The following is a 25629-nucleotide window of genomic DNA, read 5'->3' on the forward strand; positions in this document are numbered from 1 at the left end:
AAGGGACACTTAATTAAGTTTTCATGAAACATGTAGTCCAGATTTCAAGAGAGAGATTAGGTTTCACATGACTACAACTAACACAGGAAAGTACTTCTACCAATGTGACCCTCTTAACTGAAGCCAAAAAATGTGATGTCAAATGAAAGGACCAAATAGGACCCCAGAAGGACAAATGTCAAAGCCCATGGTAGAACGCTATGGTGTACCCTGAAGAAATCACCCAAGAACCATTTATACTATAATACTACAATAGTTCTCCTGTTCTTCATTTTGTCCTCTAACTTAAAAACTATCAATTTCATTAAAATGTATCATTCACTTCTGCTTGCAGGATGTATTCTCAGTTCATTAGTTCAGATATCTACATACAGAACCATAGTTAACAAAAATACTCAGGTCGTCCACAGTCATGCAGGCTTCTGGTATTTTTCCATTTCCTGGATTCTCAACTTTAGCCCTCCTGCCATCTCTTCATTCACTTATGCAAAAAATGTATACATTACACTCCAAATACCTAATGTGTAATTAGATTCCCATAAAACAAACCTAACCAAAATATTTGAAACATCAGAGGCTTTTTTCGTGTTAATCACCTCTTCTATATCAAAATATTTGCCATGATTATTGACAGTTACATTTTAACAAACCTGCACGTTGTGCACATGTACCCTAAAACTTAAAGTATAATAAAATAAATAAATAAGTAAATAATACTTAAGAAATATATTTCTTGATTGTTTTGCTTCCACAGTCAGTTTGACGTGGAGTGCATCGCATTTTGCTAACATGAAGCACCTATCCTATTGTCGATGTGTGACCCCTACAGAGAGAAGAATTGAGTCCCTGTGGTTTACTCTCATTCTTCCATCTCTGCTTCCATTAAGCTCTGAAGCAACAATAATCCAATATTCTGTTTGAGTGCGAATATACCAGGCCCACATAAAGTGAGTTTTCTCAGTTTTCCTCATCAGAAACCCCCAAACACCTAGCCAGCTGCTATCTTTATTTACACCATCCCACCCCACTTGCACACTTTTTTGTTGATAAATCTAATCTCACTATCTGGTCTTCATTCTTTGCCTTCCACATTTTGTTCTTCATTATTCTCATCACCCCTGTGATCAAACCAGTAAAATCTCATTTTTATAAATATGAAGATATGGTTTTCCTTTATTAGAATATAAAAGTTACAGAAAATGGACTAACTTGTACAAATTCCTTCTTCACAATAGCAGCCCCATGTCCTCCTCTCTCCCACAGACACAGTTTCATAGTTTCTATTCACTCACATCAGTCTCATTGAGTATCAACTCTCATTTTATCTTTACGGCTTTATTTTACACTGGGGGTTATTATCAAAGACTCAGCAAACTATGTTACATATTTTCTTCCACACAAGAGATTACTGAGCAGTAAATAAGAATTTCTTTGGATATAAACACTTTTATGTACACAAACTTTTTGTGAAGCTAATTTATGGTTAAATACACATTACACCATTATGTGTTATGTGTTCCAGAGAAACAGGCTCTAAGATTTTATTAAACATATTTAATTTAAAAACTTCTGCAATTACAATGACATAGTCTCTGCTCAATGCAGCAACATCTTCAAAAATCACTTGTGAAGACTTCGGAAAATGTCGGTCATTTACGTGAAAAATGAGAGCATTAAGTGACAACACTGCTTGCTGGTATAAATAAGACAAGGCTAGAACCTTACCAGATTCAAAGAGATCAGAGTGCCATGGACAGAAACAAATATATAAAACAGAAAGATTTTCATTTCTACCAAAAATTCGTGTATTTAAAGTTTTCAGAAAAGGACAAAATACAGGAAAACACAGCGGTGAGGTGCTACAGAGCATTTCTTCATCTGGAGACTATTTATCATTTCACATCCGGAAACCCTTTATAGGGCCCAACAAAGGGGTTCTAAACTGTGATTTGATCATTCCTGGAGTTCAACATCTATGTAAGGAAGCCAAGGTACCAAATGATACTTTGGCCATTTCTTCTTTCCAATGTCATTCTCTGAAAAGCATACACTGGAGTTTTTCAGAGTCACAACATGATGGAAAAACATGGCTCTAAGGGGTAATGAATGTAGTCAATACAGCTATGGCAGTGTATACAGCTACACTCAAGGTATCTGAAATACTTCTATTTAATTTCTTATATAGTACAAATCAATAAAGGCAACCACATAAGCAAATCTATGTTGGTATGTCATCATATTTATGTTCATTTTGTATCAGCATGAAGAGACTTTAATTAATTGTGGTGCAGTCATAAAATGGCATACCACAAGACCATACAACAAATCAAAGATGACCAAATTGTGTCAACCCGGATGGATCTGAAATATATACCACTGATTAGAAAAGCCGAGTTGCAGCTATTATGTACGCTGTGTGAAATCGTATAGAAGACTTGATACTTGGAAACAGATTCTACATATTACCTATGAAAGTGCAAGTATCTTGTAAAGTATTTTTAATGTGCATTGCAGTGACTTAAAAGTAAAAAACGTTAATTCAGGCTGTTGGTTACCTGTAGGCAATAAATTGTAGTAGAAGAAAATATTCTAAGGCCAAAACAGCTCAGAATCATTGATTAAAATACTGTATCTACCAAAGAGTTACAAAAGAATGATTAATCATTTTATTCATTTTTAATCAGAGATACACACACACATACACATGCAGAAACTCAGTCTGGTAATCAGAACATGTGATTAAGTAAAGATTCTCAATGTAACAACACTGACATAAAGGAGTTGAGGTTCTAAAACAATTGTAACGTCAGCAGGTATAGCTTTTCTCTAGATGAAGAAGAGAGAAGAGTATTGCAATCAATTTTGAAGCACTGAAAATATTTAGTGTCAAAATACACATCCTCAAATCCCTAACATGCACAGGAATTCAAAACTGGGATCTTTAGATGATGACAACCTTAAAGGAAAAGCATTTGGGCTAGAGCGCACAGTGTAAAATGTCCGCCTTATGCCTTAAATATCATTTTATAAACAAAGATATTAACAAGAACATCAGCATATTTACATCAAATCCTTCCATCTCATTTGGATAAAAAGTGGGAATCGAAAAACTATGAGCATTTTCAATATTTTCATTCTACATTTTCTAGAATGAAATTTGTAGTGGCAAATTTACCTTCGCTGGAAGTTAGTGAATCCATACTTCCTAAGAATCTAGTTGAAATGTGATCTCTGTCTTTCACCGTATGCTGAATGGGTTTGACAACATAATGATTAACATATCATGTACATATCACAGAGCATTTTGTTAATAATTAAAGAAAATATGTTTACCGTGAATAAAGGCAGTTGCTCAGGAGACACTACAAAGCAAAAGGAACACATAATTGACTACAGGTAAATATGACACAGCCTACCATCAATCATGCAGTGTTTGTATCCAGCTGAAATCTTCGTGCTTGCCCTTGAAATTGTTACCCATTAGGCTTTGGGTTGCTTTGCTCTTGTTTTCATCAGCACACAAACATGACAGGAATATGCACAAGAAAAATCACAATATAGATTCCATAAAACATGCAGTCCAGATTGCAAGGGTGAGATTAGGTTTCACATGACTACAAGCAACATAGAAAAGTATTTCTACCAATGTGAATCTGCTGGATGAAGCCAAAAAAAGTGACATCAAATGAGAGCACCAAAGTGGACCCCAGAAGAATAAATGTTAGAAACTATGAAGTTGCAATGAGAGTGCATGAAAATGTATCATTCACAGCCAGGCGCGGTGGCTCACGCCTGTAATCCCAGCACTTTGGAAGGCCGAGGCGGGCAGATCACGAAGTCAGGAGATCGAGACCATCCTGGCTAACACGGTGAAACCCCGTCTCTACTAAAAATGCATAAAACTAGCCAGGCGTGGTGGCAGGCACCTGTAGTCCCAGCTACTCGGGAGGCTGAGGCAGGAGAATGGCCTGAACCCGGGAGGCAGAGTTCACAGTGAGCTGAGATCCCACCACTGCACTCAAGCCTGGGTGACAGAGCCAGACTCCGTCTCAAAAAAAAAAGAAAAGAAAAGAAAAGAAAATGTATCATTCACTTCTGCTGGCAGGAAGTGCTCTCAATCATTAGTTTAGATATCTACTTGGAGAAAAATCATTTCTAAAAATCCTCATGTTATCCACAGTCATGAAGACTTTTGATATTTTCAACTTCTGGATTCTCAACTTTAGTTCTCTTGCCATCTTTTCATTCACTTATGCAAAAAAGTATGCATTACACATCAAATAACTAATGAGTACTCATATTTTCATTTACAAAATGTAACCAAATATCTCTGAATCACCATTGACTTTTTTTTCATAATAATCAACTTTCTTTTCTTTTTTTTTTTTTTTTTTTTGACATGGAGTCTTGCTCTGTTACCTAGGCTGGAGTGCAGTGGCACAATCTCGGCTCACAGCAACCTCTGCCGCCCAGGTTCAAGTGATTCTCCTGTCTCAGGCTCCCTAGTAGCTGGGACCACAGGCACATGCCACCACGCCTGGCTAATTTTTTGTATTTTTAGTAGAGATGGGGTTTCACCATGCTAGTCAGGATGGTCTCCATCTCCTGACCTCGTGATTCTCCCGCCTCAGCCTCCCAAAGTGCTGGGATTTACAGCCGTGAGCCACTGCGCCCGGCTTAATCAACTTTTACACATCAAAATATTTGCCATGATTATTGACAGTTACACTTTTAGTACTCAAGAAATAGATTTCTCGTTTGTTTTTTTCTAGTCAGTTTGATATGCTATAGCATAGCAGCCTCTGAGGTACTTTTATACAATGGCTATTTCATCAAAAACAGCATTGTTTTTAAAGAAAACTGCCAATGTTTTGATATCCAACTGCATCCCAGTTCACTAACAAACATGAATGAAGCACATATCATTGATGTGTAACCCCTATAGAGAGAAGAAATGAGTTCCTGTGGTTTCCTGTCGTTCTTCTACCCTCTGCTTCCAGTAAGCTCCAAAGCAGCAATAATTTAATCTTCTCTTTGAGTGGGAATATACTGAGTCTACATAAAGTAAGTTCCCTCAAGTTTCCTCATCAGAAACCTCCAAATTACCTAGCCAGCTGCTTTCTTAATTTACACCATCCCACCTCACTTTTTTTTTGTAAATATACTAATGTCCATTTTTCAACAATGAATATTATATTTTGATCTACAAGTGTTCACCAAAGTTTTAAGAAAAAGTATGCTTAAATTAAATTATATTTACTATTAAAAATTAATAAATTATATTTATAATTTAATTAAAATTAGGCTTATAATTTAATATAATTTAACAATTAATTTAATTTTAAATTTATTTTAAATTATATTTAAATTAGTTATATTTATTTTCAAAAATTATATTATTAAAGCATAGAAAATTATTCTGCTATATTCACTACCTCACCACCTTTGTTTTTTTGTACACAAAAAATAACCTTATCATTATTTGATTGCTCTCATGGAGCACTTTTTATAATACCAATACCATTTGCTTTTTCTCCAGTTGCTGGTAGTGCTTTCCCTTCCTATTTAAAAAAAAAAAAGAAATCTTCAGAAAATGTTATATTTACTACTGAATCAGTCAGTAATTCAAGAAACATTTTCTGTGTCTATAAATTCATAAGGTCTATACTGGAAAATCTGATAATATGAATAAAATGCTAATTTTATTTATATATCAAGTGAAAAAAATTATAAAAACAAACAAAAGCAGAAAGACACAATTCATTATTTCTACAATTCAAGTCAATAAAATACAGTGATAGCACAAAGGCAATAACACTTATTTCTACTTGGGAAGCTTCTGAGACACGGCAAATTTAGGGTTATATTTTTAAAATAGACAAATGAAGAGTAAGAGTGTGAAGTGTTTCTAGTGAGGGCAGCATGTGCAAAAAAATAAAGCATGAAACAGCATAGCCAATAAGAAATACCACAATAACGTGGTAAAACTTGGACACAGACAGAGAAAGTGGAGTGGAGAGATAAAATGGGAGAAACAGGTGAAACCACAAAATAAGTGTTATGCTGGAACGTAAATGTTTCTTTCGTGTAATGAGGGTTCAGACATAAGCAGATGAGTTAGATCAAAGTAAACATGTTTAAGAAAGGTCACCCTCAAAGACATATATAGATAAACATGGGGAGAAGAGAGAAACAAAAACGAACATTCCGAAAGTATAGGGCAGACAGTGTATTACAGTAATAAGATATGAGAAATGGTTAAAGGTAGAAAATACAAAATTTGATGAGTCACTGGATTGGCAATGTGAGGGAAACCTGGAGTGCAGTTTTTCTGCTTCAATGTTTCATTGCTACTTTCTTGGTGTTATTTACTAAAATTGAGAAGCCAGATGACAGAGTAGATTACAAAGAGTCAGGAAAGAATCTGGAAGGCAGTTTGAGACCTATCAAATTTGAGGCACAAAGGGGACTTAGAAGACTGATCTGGGTAAATACATTTGGAGTAGAAATAGATGACCTTACTCAAAAAAACCATATGTTGTTGAGAAGGTCAACATTTGTAAAATATACTAAACTGGTAGGATTCAATAATTTAAACCTATGAAGAAACCTGAAGTTTTGAAAATAAAAAGAAAACAAAACATGGGATTCAAAATTTCAATTATATATTTCTATACTGGATTAAAAGATATATATTTTCTTAATGTATGCAGATATTATTTCTGGAATATTTTGGTCATCTGCATTTTTGAACTTAATGAAAACAGTTATCTAAACCAGTAATTCAAGGAATCCTAAGAAAGCTCATTTTTTAAAAATCATCTTAAAAGTTTTTAAATTGCACGAATATTTATTCTATTATAGAATTATAAGGCATTTTAAGTACTGCTAAAATATAAGAGAGAAATGTAAAACCTATTTTAAAGTTCATGTGGTTTTCTGATTCTCCTGCAAATGATATACTAATAGCTCTAATTGCCTACTTACGCCATAAAGATAATAGTTAAAAATCAGAGAAAGGATTAAGTAAAATAATCATATGACTATGCAAGCTGAAGATTTACATGTCTTCAAATACACTATGCCTGTCAATCAGGACCCAATACTCACATGAAGAGAGAAGAAATTTATTTTAAACATCAAGTCAAAAGGATTCCTGAGTTTTAGAGCTGAATAAATACATGTGCAAGGTATAACAACTATAACTAATAAAGTTAATAATGCTTCTAGAGAATAATACAAAATGTCCCAACTGAAGGAGATAGTTTTAAAAGTAAAAAGTAATATTCCAGAGATAATTCTGTGTACTCTGTGGGCAATATTTCTTTCCTTAGGATTCTATAAAAATAGGTACTTTGATTAGAAAACAATCATGAGTGTTGATTGCAGTCATTACATGTATGTTCTTAAGTACAGATGTTATCAACACAAGGTAAGTCACACTAGCTCCAGAAATAAGTAATAATTTATTTCTTTAAGAGGGTTCCAGGTTAAAAATATATTTTTTCTCATTCAATGAACATAAATTAGAAACCTCCTTTAAAATTAACCAGAAATGGCTACGCGTGGTGGCTCACGCCTGTAATCCCAGCACTTTGGGAGGCCAAGGTGGGCAGATCACGAGGTCAGGAGATCGAGACCATCCTGGCTAACACAGTGAAACTCCATCGCTACTAAAAATATTTAAAAAATTAGCTGGACGTGAGGGCGGGCGCCTATAGTCTCAGCTACTCGCGAGGCTGAGGCAGGAGAATGGCATGAACCCGGAAGGTGGAGCTTTCAGTGAGCCGAGATCACCCACCACCCTCCAGCCTGGATGACTGAGGGAGACTGCGTCTCAAAAAAAAAAATGAACCAGAAATTTTAATTTTTATTAATTTATGTATTAATTTTTATTAATTTTAATTTTTATTATTTAATTTCTTAATTGCCATGATCATTCACCTGAAAGCTGAAACATTCTCACTACAGAGAGAGAGAGAGAGAGACAGAGAGACAGAGAGACAGAGAGACAGAGGAAAAAAAAAAAACAATAAAATTCCAGCAACTTAACACCTGGAGAAAGAACTTTTATTCAGAATTCGAAAGAGTAATGTATGTCCTGAAAAATATGTATTTAGTAGAACATGGTTGAGACTTTAAAAATTTAAGAAAATTTAATCTAAAATCCTAATTGAAGCTTCCAGTTGGAAGATATTAGAAAACATGCTGTATCCACCTTTCCTATTTCCTTTCCATCTTTTCCAATTTTCATTTTCTTCTGTGACATATTTTCCCAGCATAACTCACCTCAACTTATAGATTCTCAACATTAGAAGAAAAGATAAATTGAGAACATTCAAGACATTTAATACATTTAATTATTAGATATCTTATGCATATTATGTTACCTGTAACATTCCATTAAAAAAAGCCCATTTCCCTGTTTCTTGATTCACATTAAAAACTAATAAAATGTTTCTTACATGCAAGACCTTATTCTGGGTACTCAAGATACATACAAATAGGTTTCTAGCTTCAAGTGGCTCATAGTAATGCAGGAGCTTTACAATTATTTCTTCAATAACTAAGCACAAAAGCCTCTGAAATTTGAAATTTAAAATGAGATACAAAGACCCTGAGTGGATTTTTTTTAATTACAATTCAAAAACCTTGTGAAATTAAAGTCTCACCATAGAAATATGAAGAGTCTCTGCTTATCGAACAGGTTGTTATTTTAAACAAAATGCATATTCTTCAATTAGATAAAGAGTTTAAAGTATACTCTTAATAAAAAAGACTTCGAAAACACAGTGTAAACCCTCACTAATACTGATGTGAAAACAGAATTTAAATTTCTAATATTCCACAACTTTTTTAAATTAGAGATAAGCTCTTGCTATATTGCCAAGCTTGGTCTTAAACTCCTGGGCTCAAGAAATTCTCCTGGCTTGATCTCTTGAATAGGTGGGACTACAGGCACATGATACCATGTCTAGTTAAATTTCCACAATTTCTAATATTATTTCACTCTAATTATATAGAACCAAGAATAAAAATAAAGAAATAGCTCTCTGCAAAAATACTGTATGATGTTAAAATAGGTGTACAAGAAATAAAAGGAAACCATATGTTATGTGTAACAGGGTGACTCCATGATTCCCATAATAAGTCATCTGATGTAACAAAGATTCATTTAAACAGAGGTATTATTAGTCATACTCATATGATACACAACTCAAAGTAAAAACACTTACTCAGATAAGCCTAGACCAAAATTTGTATCTCCTCTGTTATGGGAAAGTGTTCCCGAACAACATTTTTCTGACACTATGTATTTTCCAGCAATTTTTTTTTCAGATCACACCTCTCAAAGTATTTATCAACTATTTATTATTTGCAAAGTAAAAAAAAAATTAAAATTAACCCCTCCTATTTCTTTAAAATGGTTATCTCTAATAAAAGTTGTAATACTAACATAAAACAATGATAGGTAGACAACTGCTAAGTTTTAGAAGAAAATAACACAAAAAATGAGATTCAGAGTGAGAAAATTAATTTCACAAGAGAGTACTCTACCTCAGATTCCAAAGGAAACTTATCCTTTGTCACAGGCTGTGCAATACTATTCAGTAGGGAGAGACACCTACAGAGCAAAAAGATATGACAAAAATGACCACGTTCATTTCTTAAAAGAAAACAAAAACCATCAATCTATACATGCATGTCCCCTCCAAAAAAAATGGTAAAACAAAGTCTGAGGAAGGTCAGATATCCTTATATTAAATAATGTTTCTTGGTATAATTAAGATATGGCTTCCGTTTTAGAAAACATTTCAGTTACCTATTTCTGCTGCCACTTCTCCCAACCTATGAAATATCCAATGCAGAATCACCCTTAAACCCGTAACAAATAGTGACAGGCATTATAATGGCACAGCCAGACAATAATTTCTCCTTATAAATTATCTACCCTAAAGACTAAACTGAAAATCCAGTTGATATCTGACACAACGTTTGTTACTCAAATGCAGTAAACCTGATAACCTAAAACAAAGTAGAAAAGGCACTGTCTCTTCTCCATTATCTATTTCTAATTCAAAGACTCATCTGTGTCACTGGAAAACGGGAGTCTTGGATCTTCAGCATGTAAGCTACTTAGATTGCCCATTGATTCTCTTTACTCTAAACACGACAGGGAGCCCCCTGAAACACTGCAAATGTTTGAAAGCTGAGTGTACAAAAGTCAAAGTACAAATGTACTATAGGAATATTCTTCACAGAAGATTAAAACATTAAAAATTATAAAATCCAATTATTGTCATTATATAGATCCTGCCTTATTCAGGTCCACAAAAACCAGCAAGCTTAAGAACCTTCATAGACACTCAGATACTCAAGAGAGAGACTGCTGGAAAAGTCTCCCTCCTGAGTACTTACAGCTTCATTTCATTCATTACCATCTAAATATCATCCTTCCTACGGGTTCCCCCTTCTGGATCCCTCTTCTGCAGGGAACCATGGCAATCTCCAATCGACATCTTGAAATTTGGCTGTCCCCTGCAAATTCCATTCTTATCCACTTTTATTGGGTTCAACAGCTCATTCCATTCTCATCCTCTTCCACTGTGTTCACTAGAGCCACTCCCTCTTTCTAAAACTAAAATCACTCAGTGACAGAAGGATGTAAAAGAAGACTGGGTTTTGAACTAAGAAACCTGAGTGCGATTCTCATTTCTCTGATTTACTGTATCCAAATAATTTTCTCTCTTTGAGTTTCGGGTTCTCCACCTGAACAACCACTTGATCAGGATGTTAAGGAAGGATTCAAGTACTAGAGGATATTTTGTTTAGTCTCTAGGATTTCTTAACATTCTGAAATCCTGTGCACCTCTGATTTTGTCTATAGGAAAATGGGGAATATTTAGCTGCCTTAAATGAAAACTATAGTAGAAGATCATAAACCCTAAGAAAAGCAGAAGAGAAAGTAAAAACAAATCAAGAAAAGATTATTAAAATGTCACAGAAGGAAAAAAAAGAATCCAGAAAATAAGAAAAAGCTTCAGCGAACTAGGCAGGGTACTCACTTAAAGAGAAAACCTAACTGGGTAGGCAGTCAGTAGAGAAATGAATTAGAAATATCCTTTTAACATATGCTAAATATAGCTAACATAACATGGACTATATTTAGATATTCTCCAAGCACAGTAAGATAATATTTTTATAGGACTGGCCTGGTCTTGCTTAAAAAAAACTTAGGGTCCTGTGGCCACAGATAACTGAAAACTGCCTTTAAAACTTTGATGGTTAAAAAAAAAAGTAATATGGTTACCACTGCCATTTTAAAAAATTTGGACAAAGTTTTGGAGTAGCCAGACTTCTAAATAACACTCTAAAGACAGTTAATATATAACAAAATGTGGCTTTCTGAATTGATCTGATGTAAATCAGTACCGTGATCCCATTGCTGCATAGGCCTCTATCCATCTATGCTTAGGGACAAAAGAAGTGATTTGAGAGCCAAGCAGGATGATGGTCTAATCTTGGGTTGGCTACCTGTTAACTGCGGAACCATGAGCCAATATTTCAACCTCATTAAAGCACAGTTGCCTAATTAGTAAAAACACAATAATAGCACAAATAGTTTGTAAAGCTGTGTGAAGATGACATGACATGATAAATGTTAAGCATGTAATATGGTGTCTAGCACAGAGTAGAACAATAAACAGATACTAGTTTCTCTTCTCTCTATTCACTTAGTTAACATATCACTTTAAAAAATCAGTGAAATCATACCTGTCAATACACTCTTCAACAGGAGGAAGCACTATTAAAGAAAAAGTAAAATGCATTTTAAATCAACAATAGAAAACTATAGAATACTAAAAACATAAAAGAGCACAGTGGCTTGTTCCTATAATCCCAGCTACTCAGAAGGCTGAGGCAGAAGTATCACTTGAGAAGCCCAGGAGTTTGAGACCAGCATGGGCAACATGGCAAGACTCTACCCTTATAAAAACAATAATAATAATAAACAAGGCCTGATGTGGTGGGTCACACCTGAAATCCTAGCAGTTTGCGAGGCCTAGGCGGGGGAAACACTTGAGGTCAAAAGTTTGAGACCAGCCTGGACAAAATGGTGAAACTCCATCTCTACTAAAAATACAAAAACTAGCCAGGTGTGGTGGTGTGCACCTGTAATCCCAGCTACTCGGGAGGCTGAGGCAAGAGAATCACTTGAACCCAGGAGGTGGAGGCTGCAGTGAGCCAAGATCACACCACTGCACTACAGCCTGGGCTGCAGACAAGTAAGACGGTGTTTCAAAAAAAAAAAAAACAAAAAAAAAATGAAGAATCAGTAAATACCACAATAGGCAGGCTTCAAAGAGCTTACCATCTTCTATAGGTCGTAGAGACATAATCTTTCTCTTCGGGATGTATAGTTTTGAAATAGTCTAGAAGAAAAACACAATAGGTTTAAGAATAACATGGAGCAAGTTAAAATAATGATAATACCCACCATTACTACATGATCTAACAGGGAAACTATGGAAGTTGAAGTAATTCATACGTAGATTCAAACCTCAAGTCTGCCATTTACTTATCTACATATTCACATGGGGTGAAGGTTATGATTGGTGATACAGATATTTTCAAAATGTTCCTTCCTTCAAGCCCAGCTGATTATTATACAAATACTATGATATCCATTAGTTTCTTTTATTAGCCACAACAAACTGGGACAAAAATGTACTCATACGTAATTCACATTCTTACTGAATAAAACTAATGATAAAAAAAGGAAATTAATCACATTATTTCTCAAAACAGGTATGCATGATGTATATTTCTGTGAATTACTTTCTGTGGGAAAAAATGTGAGAATGTAGTTTTTAGTAGTACTATATTTAAATGGGCCAGCGTCGGAAACAGTATAAGTTGCTTCTATTCTGTGTGTCAAAAGCTAAAAACAAATTATTGTATAACTTCAGCTCCTTCCAAAAAAGACACAACAAAGCAACCGTCCACCTTATGGAGCAGTGATTCATGAATGAAGGCCACACATAGCTACTAAACAGAAAGCTGTAACTAAGTATCCTGACAACAGAAACAGAGGTGAAATGAAAGAATAGACACTAAAGACATGCGGTCTGCAAGGAAAAAGTTAGACTGAGGTAAATCATTTTTAAACAAACGGGAAGGAGGGAGAAACAAACAAAAAAAGAGACATGACCAGTCAATCAAATATGAGCTTAAAAGAAAAGCTTGCATTCATAATATATGCCTAATAATACTGGTTAGCATTTACTCGACAATTTGTTTTGTGTAAATACTTATGTAATAAAGAGTTCCATTTGTTTACTATAAAATAACACATCCCAAGAGTTAACCATGATCATTCACCTGAAAGCTGAAACATTCTTACTACACAGAGAGAGACAGACAGACCGAGAGGGGGAAAAAACAAAACAAAACAAAACAATAAAATTCCAGCAACTTAACACGTGGAGAAAGAATTTTTATTCAGAATTTGAAAGAGTAATGTATGTCCTGAAAAATATGTATTTAGTAGAACATGGTTGGGGCTTTAAAAACTTAAGAAAATTTAATCTAAAATCCTAATCCAAGCTTCCACTTGGAAGATATTAGAAAACACGCTGTATCCACCTTTCCTATTTCCTTTCCATCTTTTCTAAATTTTATTTTCTTCTCTATGACATATTTTCTCAACATAACTCACCTCAACTTATACATTCTCAACATTACAAGAAAAGATAAATTCAAAACATTCAAGAAATTTAATAGATTTAATTATTAGATATCTTAGGCGTATTATGTCACCTGTAACATTCCATTATAAAAAAGCCCATTTGCCTGGTTGTTGATTCACATTAAAAACCAATAAAATGTTTCTTACATGCCAGACATTATTCTGGGTACTCCAGGATGCATACAAATAGGTTTTCTAGCTTCAAGTGGCTCATAGTAATGCAGGACTTTTACAATTATTTTTTCAATAACAGCACAAAAGCCTCCGACATTTAAAATTTAGAATGCGATACAAACACCCTGAGTAGATTTTTTTTTTATTAAAATGCACAAACCTTGTGAAATTAAAGTCTGACCTTAGGAAAATGAAGAGTCTCTGCTTATCAAACAAGTTGTTATTTTAAATAAAACGCATATTCTTCAACTAGATAAAGAGTTTAAACTATACTCTTAATAAAAAGGACCCAGAAAACACAGTGTAAACCCTCTCTAATACAGATTTGACAACAGAATTTAAATTTCTAATCTTCCACAACTTTTTAAAATTAGAGATAAGCTCTTGCTCTATTGCCAAGCTTGGTCTTAAACTCCTGGGCTCAAGAAATTCTCCTGGCTTGATCTCTTGAATAGGTGGGACTACAGGCACATGATACCATGTCTAGTTAAATTTCCACAATTTCTAATATTATTTCACTCTAATTATAGAACCAAGAATAAAAATAAAGAAATAGCTCTCTGCAAAAATACTGTTATGATGTTAAAATAGGTGTACAAGAAATAAAAAGAAACTATATGGTATGTGTAACAGGGTGATTCCATGATTCCCATAATAAGTCATCTGATGTAACAAAGATTCACTTATTACTCATACTCATATGATATACAACTCAAAGTAAAAATACTTACTCAGATAAGCCTAGACCAAAATTTGCAACTCCTCTATTGTGGGAAAGCGTTCCCGAACAACATTTTTCTGTCACTGTGCATTTTCCAGCAATTTTTTTTTTCAGGTCATACCTCTCAAAGTATTTATCAACTATTTCTTATTTGTCAAAGTAAAAAAAATTAAAATTAACCCCTCCCATTTCTTTAAAATGGTTATCTCTAATAAAAGTTTTAATACTAACATAAAACAACGATAGGTAGACAACTGCTAAGTTTTAGAAGAAAATAATATAAAACATGAGATTCAGAGTGAGAAAATTAATTTCACAAGACAGTACTCTACCTCAGATTCCAAATCAAACTCATCCTCTGTCACAGGCTGTGCAACAGTATCCGGTCTGTAGAGACTCCTACGGAGCAAAAAGATACAACAAAAATGAGCACGTTCATTTCTTAAAAGAAAACAAAAACTGTCACTCTATACATGCATGTGCCCCCCCAAAAAAAAATGGTAAAACAAAGTCTGAGGAAACTCAGTTATCTGCATATTAAATAATATTTCCTGGTATAATTAAGATATGGCTTCCGTTTTAGAAAACATTTCAGTTACCTATTTCTGCCTCCACCTCTCCCAAACTATGAAATATCCAATGCAGACTCACCCTTAAACCCGTAACAAATAGTGACAGGCATTATAACGGCACGGCCAGACAATAATTTGTCCTTATAAACTATCTACCCTAAAGGCTAAACTGAAAATCCAGTGGATATCTGACACAACTTTTCTTACTGAACTGGAGTAAACCTGATAACCTAAAACAAGGCAGAAAAGGCACTGTCTCTTCTCCATTATCTACTTCTGATGCAAAGACTAATCTGTGTCACTGGAAAATGAGAGTCTTGGATCTTCAGCATGTGAGCTACTTAAAGAGGGCCCACTGATTCTCTTCACCCTAGAACACTGCAGGGAGCCCCCTGAAACACTGCAAATGTTTGAAAGCTGAGTGTACAAAAGTCAAAGTACAAATGTATAGGTTGTTAGGTTGTTATTGGGAATATCCTTCACAGAAGATTAAAACATTAGAAATTTTAAAATCCAATTATTGTCATTATATAGATCCTGCCTTATTCAGATCCACAAAAACCAGCAAGCTTAAGAACCTTCATAGACACTCAGATACCCAAGAGAGAGACTGCTGGAAAAGTCTCCCTCCTAAGTACTTATACCTCCATTTCATTCATCACTATCTAAATATCTTCCTTCCTATGGGCTCCCACTTCTGGATCCCTCTTCTGCAGGGATCCGTGGCAATCTCCAATCTACATCTTCAGCCTAGGAAAACCCAGATTCCTCAAAAGATGGGCTAACATAATTGAGAGTAGGAGCTCTCTATTCCTCTGCTTCCGGAAAGTAAGTTAGTCTCAGTCATCCACCCCAAGCATACGCATGTTACCAACTACCCAAAGGAAGCTTCACTGCTGGTTTGCCGGCCAATCCTACATTTGCCCTACCCTACATGTACATGAGAGAATTGAGAAAAGAGTCAGAAAAAAAGAGACATCCACCCTGGGTCACAGATCCGTGTACTTAAGCAATCTCCAGCTCCCTAGTTCTTGAGGGATTCTAAGCCCTCTGTAAGCTGGGATGGAAGAAGATGATACCACATTCCTATCTGCTCCGGAGACTCTTTCCAGTGGCTCAAATTCTTTTAACATTTTTCAATAAAACCTTGAAGTTTGTCAGTTCCTCCAGTTAAACAAACAAAAAGGCAGCAACCTCTTCAGAACTCCTTGAACGCCGTATTCTAATATGCCTTTCTTGATAGCTCCCAACATCCTGTGTTTTCAATTCCCTTATCTTTATCAAACTTGCATTAAACCAAATATTCAGATTTTTTCCTAAAACCCTCATTTCTATCCAACTAAGAGTTTGTTTCTCTTCAAATTTGGCTGTCCCCTGCAAATTCCATTCTTATCCACTTTCATTGGGTTCAACAGCTCATTCCATTCTCATCCTCTTCCACCGTGTTCACTAGAGCCACTCCCTCTTTCTAAAACTAAAATCACTCAGTGACAGAATGATGTAAAAGAAGACTGGGTTTTGAACTAAGAAACCTGAGTGCAATTCTCATTTCTCTGATTTACTGTATCCAAATAATTTTCTCTCTTTGAGTTTCAGGTTCTCCACCTGAACAAACCACTTGATCAGGATGATAACCAAGGATTCAAGTACTAGAGGATATTTTGTTTAGTCTCTAGGATTTCTTAACATTCTGAAATTCTATGCATCTCTGATTTTGTCTGTAGGAAAACGGGAAATATTTAGTGGCTGTTCACGAAAACTATAATAGAAGATCATAAGAAAAACAGAAGAGAAGTAAAAAGAAATCAAGAAAATATTATTAAAATGTCATAGAAGGAAAATAAAAGAATCCAGAGAATAAGAAAAAGCTTCAGCAAACTAGACAGGGTACTCACTTAAAGAGACAACCTAACTGGGTAGGCAGTAAGTAGAGAAATGAATTAGAAATATCCTTTTAATATATGCTAAATATAGTAAACATCACATGGACTATATTTAGATATTCACCAAGCACAGTAAGATAGTATTTTTCTGGCATGGGCTTGGTCTTGCTTATGAAAAACGTAGGGTCCTGTGGCCACAGATAACTGATATCTGCCTTTAAAACGCTGATGGTTAAAAAAAAAAAAAGTAATATGGTTACCACTGCCATTTCCAAAATATTTGGACAAACTTTTAGAGTAGCCAGGCTTCTAAGGAACACTTAGAAGTCAATGCATAAAAAAATGACTTAGAGAGTCAATGCATAACAAAATGTGACTTTCTGAATTGATCTGATTTAAATCAGTACCATGATCCCATTGCTGCATAGATCTCTATCCACTTATGCTTAGGGGCAAAAGAAGTGATTTGAGAGCCAGGCAGGATGATGGTCCAATCTTGGGTTGGCTACCTGTTTACTGTGGAATCATGAGTCAATATTTCAACCTCATTAAAGCACAGTTGCCTAATTAGTAAAAACGCAATAATAGCACAAATAGTTTGTAAAGCTGTGTGAAGATGACATGACATGATAAATGTTAAGCATGTAATATGGTGTCTAGCACAGAGGAGAACACTAAACAGATACTAGTTTCTCTTCTCTCTATTCACTTAGTTAAACATATCAGTTTAAAAAATCTGTGAAATCATACCTGTCAAAGCACTCTTTAGTAGGAGGAGGCACTATTAAACAAAAAAGTAAAATGCATTTTAAATCAACAATAGAAAACTACAGAATATTAAAAACATAAAAGAGCACAGTGGCTTGTTCCTACAATCTTAGCTACTTAGAAGGCTGAGGCAGAGATATCACTTGAGAAGCCCAGGAGTTTGAGACCAGCCTGGCCAACATAGAAAGACTCTATCCTTATGATGATGATGATAATAATAATAATAATAATAATAATAATAATACTACAGAAGGCCTGGCACGGTGGCTCATGCCTGTAATCCTAGCAGTTTGGGAGGCCGAGGTGGGTTGATCGCTTGAAGTCAAGAGTTTGAGATCAGCCCGGACAACATCGTGAAACTCCATCTCTACTAAAAACACAAAAATTAGCCAGGTGTGGTGGTGCGCGCCTGTAATCCCAGCTACTCGGGAGGCTGAGGCAGGAGAATCACTTGAACCCGGGAGGTGGAAGCTGCAGTGAGCCAAGATCGTGCCACTGCACCACAACCTGGGCTGCAGACTAGTAAGACTGCATTTCAAAAAAAAAGAAGAAGAAGAAAAAAGAAAACAGAAAAAAAAAGACAAATAAACGAAGGGTAAGTAAATAATATAATAGGCAGGCTTCAAATAGCTTACCATCTTCTGTAGATTGTACAGAAATAATCCCTCTCTTTGGGATGTATGGTTTTGAAATAATCTAGAAGGAAAACACAATAGGTTTAAGAATAACATGGAGCAATTTAAATAATGATAATAGCCACCATTACTACATGATCTAACAGAAAAAAATATACACGTTGAAGTCACTCATACGTAGATTCAAACCCCAAGTCTGCCATTTACTTATCTACATATTCACATGGGATGATGATTATGATTGGTGATACAGATATTCTCAAAATGTTACTCCTTTCAACCCCAGTTGATTATTATACAAATACTATGATATCCATTAGTCTCTTTCATTAACCACAACAAACTGGGACAAAAATTTACTCATATGTAATTTACAGTATTACTAAACAAAACTAATAATAAAAAGTTAATAATCACTTTATTTTTCAAAATATTTATGCATGATATATATTTGTGTGAATTACTTTCTGTGGGAAAAAATGTGAGAATGTAGTTTTTAGTAGTACTATATTTAAATGGGCCAGCGTCGGAAACAGTATAAGTTGCTTCTATTCTGTGTGTCAAAAGCTAAAAACAAATTATTGTATAACTTCAGCTCCTTCCAAAAAAGACACAACAAAGCAACCGTCCACCTTATGGAGCAGTGATTCATGAATGAAGGCCACACATAGCTACTAAACAGAAAGCTGTAACTAAGTATCCTGACAACAGAAACAGAGGTGAAATGAAACAACAGACACTAAAGACATGCCGTCTGCAAGGAAAAAGTTAGACTGAGGTAAATCATTTTTAAACAAACGGGAAGGAGGGAGAAACAAACAAAAAAAGAGACATGACCAGTCAATCAAATATGAGCTTAAAAGAAAAGCTTGCATTCATAATATATGCCTAATAATACTGGTTAGCATTTACTCGACAATTTGTTTTGTGTAAATACTTATGTAATAAAGAGTTCCATTTGTTTACTATAAAATAACACATCCCAAGAGTTAACCATGATCATTCACCTGAAAGCTGAAACATTCTTACTACACAGAGAGAGACAGACAGACCGAGAGGGGAAAAAAAAAAAAACAAAACAAAACAATAAAATTCCAGCAACTTAACACGTGGAGACAGAATTTTTATTCAGAATTCGAAAGACTAATGTATGTCCTGAAAAATATGTATTTAGTAGAACATGGTTGGGGCTTTAAAAATTTAAGAAAATTTAATCTAAAATCCTAATCCAAGCTTCCAGTTGGAAGATATTAGAAAACACGCTGTATCCACCTTTCCTATTTCCTTTCCATCTTTTCTAAATTTTATTTTCTTCTCTATGACATATTTTCTCAACATAACTCACCTCAACTTATACATTCTCAACATTACAAGAAAAGATAAATTCAAAACATTCAAGAAATTTAATAGATTTAATTATTAGATATCTTAGGCGTATTATGTCACCTGTAACATTCCATTATAAAAAAGCCCATTTGCCTGGTTGTTGATTCACATTAAAAACTAATAAAATGTTTCTTACATGCCAGATATTATTCTGGGTACTCCAGGATACATACAAATAGGTTTTCTAGCTTCAAGTGGCTCATAGTAATGCAGGAGTTTTACAATTATTTTTTCAATAACAGCACAAAAGCCTCCGACATTTAAAATTTAGAATGCGATACAAACACCTTGAGTAGATTTTTTATTTTTTATTACAATGCGCAAACCTTGTGAAATTAAAGTCTGACCTTAGGAAAATGAAGAGTCTCTGCTTATCAAACAGGTTGTTATTTTAAACAAAACGCATATTCTTCAATTAGATAAAGAGTTTAAAGTATACTCTTAATAAAAAGGACCCGGAAAACACAGTGTAAACCCTCTCTAATACAGATTTGACAACAGAATTTAAATTTCTAATCTTCCACAACTTTTTAAAATTAGAGATAAGCTCTTGCTCTATTGCCAAGCTTGGTCTTAAACTCCTGGGCTCAAGAAATTCTCCTGGCTTGATCTCTTGAATAGGTGGGACTACAGGCACATGATACCATGTCTAGTTAAATTTCCACAATTTCTAATATTATTTCACTCTAATTATAGAACCAAGAAAAAATAAAGAAATAGCTCTCTGCAAAAATACTGTATGATGTTAAAATAGGTGCACAAGAAATAAAAAGAAACTACATGGTATGTGTAACAGGGTGATTCCATGATTCCCATAATAAGTCATCTGAGGTAACAAAGATTCACTTAAACAGAGGTATTATTAGTCATACACATATGATATACAACTCAAAGTAAAAACACTTACTCAGATAAGCCTAGACCAAAATTTGCATCTCCTCTATTGTGGGAAAGCGTTCCCGAACAACATTTTTCTGTCACTGTGCATTTTCCAGCAATTTTTTTTTTCAGGTCACACCTCTCAAAGTATTTATCAACTATTTCTTATTTGCCAAAGTAAAAAAAATTAAAATTAACCCCTCCCATTTCTTTAAAATGGTTATCTCTAATAAAAGTTTTAATACTAACATAAAACAACGATAGGTAGACAACTGCTAAGTTTTAGAAGAAAATAATATAAAACATGAGATTTAGAGTGAGAAAATTAATTTCACAAGACAGTACTCTACCTCAGATTCCAAATCAAACTCATCCTCTGTCACAGGCTGTACAACAGTATCCGGTCTGTAGAGACTCCTACGGAGCAAAAAGATACAACAAAAACGAGCACGTTCATTTCTTAAAAGAAAACAAAAACCGTCAGTCTATACATGCATGTCCCCCAAAAAAAATGGTAAAACAAAGTCTGAGGAAACTCAGTTATCTGCATATTAAATAATATTTCCTGGTATAATTAAGATATGGTTTCCGTTTTAGAAAACATTTCAGTTACCTATTTCTGCCTCCACCTCTCCCAAACTATGAAATATCCAATGCAGACTCACCCTTAAACCCGTAACAAATAGTGACAGGCATTATAACGGCACGGCCAGACAATAATTTGTCCTTATAAACTATCTACCCTAAAGGCTAAACTGAAAATCCAGTGGATATCTGACACAACTTTTCTTACTGAACTGGAGTAAACCTGATAACCTAAAACAAGGCAGAAAAGGCACTGTCTCTTCTCCATTATCTACTTCTGATGCAAAGACTAATCTGTGTCACTGGAAAATGAGAGTCTTGGATCTTCAGCATGTGAGCTACTTAAAGAGGGCCCACTGATTCTCTTCACCCTAGAACACTGCAGGGAGCCCCCTGAAACACTGCAAATGTTTGAAAGCTGAGTGTACAAAAGTCAAAGTACAAATGTATAGGTTGTTAGGTTGTTATTGGGAATATCCTTCACAGAAGATTAAAACATTAGAAATTTTAAAATCCAATTATTGTCATTATATAGATCCTGCCTTATTCAGATCCACAAAAACCAGCAAGCTTAAGAACCTTCATAGACACTCAGATACCCAAGAGAGAGACTGCTGGAAAAGTCTCCCTCCTAAGTACTTATACCTCCATTTCATTCATCACTATCTAAATATCTTCCTTCCTATGGGCTCCCACTTCTGGATCCCTCTTCTGCAGGGATCCGTGGCAATCTCCAATCTACATCTTCAGCCTAGGAAAACCCAGATTCCTCAAAAGATGGGCTAACATAATTGAGAGTAGGAGCTCTCTATTCCTCTGCTTCCGGAAAGTAAGTTAGTCTCAGTCATCCACCCCAAGCATACGCATGTTACCAACTACCCAAAGGAAGCTTCACTGCTGGTTTGCCGGCCAATCCTACATTTGCCCTACCCTACATGTACATGAGAGAATTGAGAAAAGAGTCAGAAAAAAAGAGACATCCACCCTGGGTCACAGATCCGTGTACTTAAGCAATCTCCAGCTCCCTAGTTCTTGAGGGATTCTAAGCCCTCTGTAAGCTGGGATGGAAGAAGATGATACCACATTCCTATCTGCTCCGGAGACTCTTTCCAGTGGCTCAAATTCTTTTAACATTTTTCAATAAAACCTTGAAGTTTGTCAGTTCCTCCAGTTAAACAAACAAAAAGGCAGCAACCTCTTCAGAACTCCTTGAACGCCGTATTCTAATATGCCTTTCTTGATAGCTCCCAACATCCTGTGTTTTCAATTCCCTTATCTTTATCAAACTTGCATTAAACCAAATATTCAGATTTTTTCCTAAAACCCTCATTTCTATCCAACTAAGAGTTTGTTTCTCTTCAAATTTGGCTGTCCCCTGCAAATTCCATTCTTATCCACTTTCATTGGGTTCAACAGCTCATTCCATTCTCATCCTCTTCCACCGTGTTCACTAGAGCCACTCCCTCTTTCTAAAACTAAAATCACTCAGTGACAGAATGATGTAAAAGAAGACTGGGTTTTGAACTAAGAAACCTGAGTGCAATTCTCATTTCTCTGATTTACTGTATCCAAATAATTTTCTCTCTTTGAGTTTCAGGTTCTCCACCTGAACAAACCACTTGATCAGGATGATAACCAAGGATTCAAGTACTAGAGGATATTTTGTTTAGTCTCTAGGATTTCTTAACATTCTGAAATTCTATGCATCTCTGATTTTGTCTGTAGGAAAACGGGAAATATTTAGTGGCTGTTCACGAAAACTATAATAGAAGATCATAAGAAAAACAGAAGAGAAGTAAAAAGAAATCAAGAAAATATTATTAAAATGTCATAGAAGGAAAATAAAAGAATCCAGAGAATAAGAAAAAGCTTCAGCAAACTAGACAGGGTACTCACTTAAAGAGACAACCTAACTGGGTAGGCAGTAAGTAGAGAAATGAATTAGAAATATCCTTTTAATATATGCTAAATATAGTAAACATCACATGGACTATATTTAGATATTCACCAAGCACAGTAAGATAGTATTTTTCTGGCATGGGCTTGGTCTTGCTTATGAAAAACGTAGGGTCCTGTGGCCACAGATAACTGATATCTGCCTTTAAAACGCTGATGGTTAAAAAAAAAAAAAAGTAATATGGTTACCACTGCCATTTCCAAAATATTTGGACAAACTTTTAGAGTAGCCAGGCTTCTAAGGAACACTTAGAAGTCAATGCATAAAAAAATGACTTAGAGAGTCAATGCATAACAAAATGTGACTTTCTGAATTGATCTGATTTAAATCAGTACCATGATCCCATTGCTGCATAGATCTCTATCCACTTATGCTTAGGGGCAAAAGAAGTGATTTGAGAGCCAGGCAGGATGATGGTCCAATCTTGGGTTGGCTACCTGTTTACTGTGGAATCATGAGTCAATATTTCAACCTCATTAAAGCACAGTTGCCTAATTAGTAAAAACGCAATAATAGCACAAATAGTTTGTAAAGCTGTGTGAAGATGACATGACATGATAAATGTTAAGCATGTAATATGGTGTCTAGCACAGAGGAGAACACTAAACAGATACTAGTTTCTCTTCTCTCTATTCACTTAGTTAAACATATCAGTTTAAAAAATCTGTGAAATCATACCTGTCAAAGCACTCTTTAGTAGGAGGAGGCACTATTAAACAAAAAAGTAAAATGCATTTTAAATCAACAATAGAAAACTACAGAATATTAAAAACATAAAAGAGCACAGTGGCTTGTTCCTACAATCTTAGCTACTTAGAAGGCTGAGGCAGAGATATCACTTGAGAAGCCCAGGAGTTTGAGACCAGCCTGGCCAACATAGAAAGACTCTATCCTTATGATGATGATAATAATAATAATAATAATAATAATAATAATAATAATAATAATAATACTACAGAAGGCCTGGCACGGTGGCTCATGCCTGTAATCCTAGCAGTTTGGGAGGCCGAGGTGGGTTGATCGCTTGAAGTCAAGAGTTTGAGATCAGCCCGGACAACATCGTGAAACTCCATCTCTACTAAAAACACAAAAATTAGCCAGGTGTGGTGGTGCGCGCCTGTAATCCCAGCTACTCGGGAGGCTGAGGCAGGAGAATCACTTGAACCCGGGAGGTGGAAGCTGCAGTGAGCCAAGATCGTGCCACTGCACCACAACCTGGGCTGCAGACTAGTAAGACTGCATTTCAAAAAAAAAGAAGAAGAAGAAAAAAGAAAACAGAAAAAAAAAGACAAATAAACGAAGGGTAAGTAAATAATATAATAGGCAGGCTTCAAATAGCTTACCATCTTCTGTAGATTGTACAGAAATAATCCCTCTCTTTGGGATGTATGGTTTTGAAATAATCTAGAAGGAAAACACAATAGGTTTAAGAATAACATGGAGCAATTTAAATAATGATAATAGCCACCATTACTACATGATCTAACAGAAAAAAATATACACGTTGAAGTCACTCATACGTAGATTCAAACCCCAAGTCTGCCATTTACTTATCTACATATTCACATGGGATGATGATTATGATTGGTGATACAGATATTCTCAAAATGTTACTCCTTTCAACCCCAGTTGATTATTATACAAATACTATGATATCCATTAGTCTCTTTCATTAACCACAACAAACTGGGACAAAAATTTACTCATATGTAATTTACAGTATTACTAAACAAAACTAATAATAAAAAGTTAATAATCACTTTATTTTTCAAAATATTTATGCATGATATATATTTGTGTGAATTACTTTCTGTGGGAAAAAATGTGAGAATGTAGTTTTTAGTAGTACTATATTTAAATGGGCCAGCGTCGGAAACAGTATAAGTTGCTTCTATTCTGTGTGTCAAAAGCTAAAAACAAATTATTGTATAACTTCAGCTCCTTCCAAAAAAGACACAACAAAGCAACCGTCCACCTTATGGAGCAGTGATTCATGAATGAAGGCCACACATAGCTACTAAACAGAAAGCTGTAACTAAGTATCCTGACAACAGAAACAGAGGTGAAATGAAACAACAGACACTAAAGACATGCCGTCTGCAAGGAAAAAGTTAGACTGAGGTAAATCATTTTTAAACAAACGGGAAGGAGGGAGAAACAAACAAAAAAAGAGACATGACCAGTCAATCAAATATGAGCTTAAAAGAAAAGCTTGCATTCATAATATATGCCTAATAATACTGGTTAGCATTTACTCGACAATTTGTTTTGTGTAAATACTTATGTAATAAAGAGTTCCATTTGTTTACTATAAAATAA

At 34.9% G+C, this 25629-nt stretch overlaps 1 protein-coding gene across 1 annotated transcript in view; it reads right to left on the minus strand.

Annotated features, from left to right (window-relative positions):
- The window catches only part of LOC100449536 (ankyrin repeat domain-containing protein 36A), a 137127-nt gene that overhangs the window by 64611 nt on the left and 46887 nt on the right, over positions 1-25629 (minus strand). Inside the window, exons 19-30 of the mRNA XM_054543008.2 lie at positions 24654-24714; positions 23989-24019; positions 21119-21185; positions 18504-18564; positions 17851-17881; positions 14978-15044; positions 12374-12434; positions 11776-11806; positions 9559-9625; positions 5522-5561; positions 3334-3362; positions 3176-3248 (exon numbers count right to left, since the gene is read on the minus strand). Of these exons, the coding sequence (XP_054398983.2) occupies positions 3176-3248; positions 3334-3362; positions 5522-5561; positions 9559-9625; positions 11776-11806; positions 12374-12434; positions 14978-15044; positions 17851-17881; positions 18504-18564; positions 21119-21185; positions 23989-24019; positions 24654-24714 (619 nt within the window). The remainder of the gene's footprint in view (positions 1-3175; positions 3249-3333; positions 3363-5521; positions 5562-9558; positions 9626-11775; positions 11807-12373; positions 12435-14977; positions 15045-17850; positions 17882-18503; positions 18565-21118; positions 21186-23988; positions 24020-24653; positions 24715-25629) is intronic.

Source organism: Pongo abelii, chromosome 23, assembly GCF_028885655.2.
Source record: "Pongo abelii isolate AG06213 chromosome 23, NHGRI_mPonAbe1-v2.0_pri, whole genome shotgun sequence".
NCBI lineage: Eukaryota > Metazoa > Chordata > Mammalia > Primates > Hominidae > Pongo > Pongo abelii.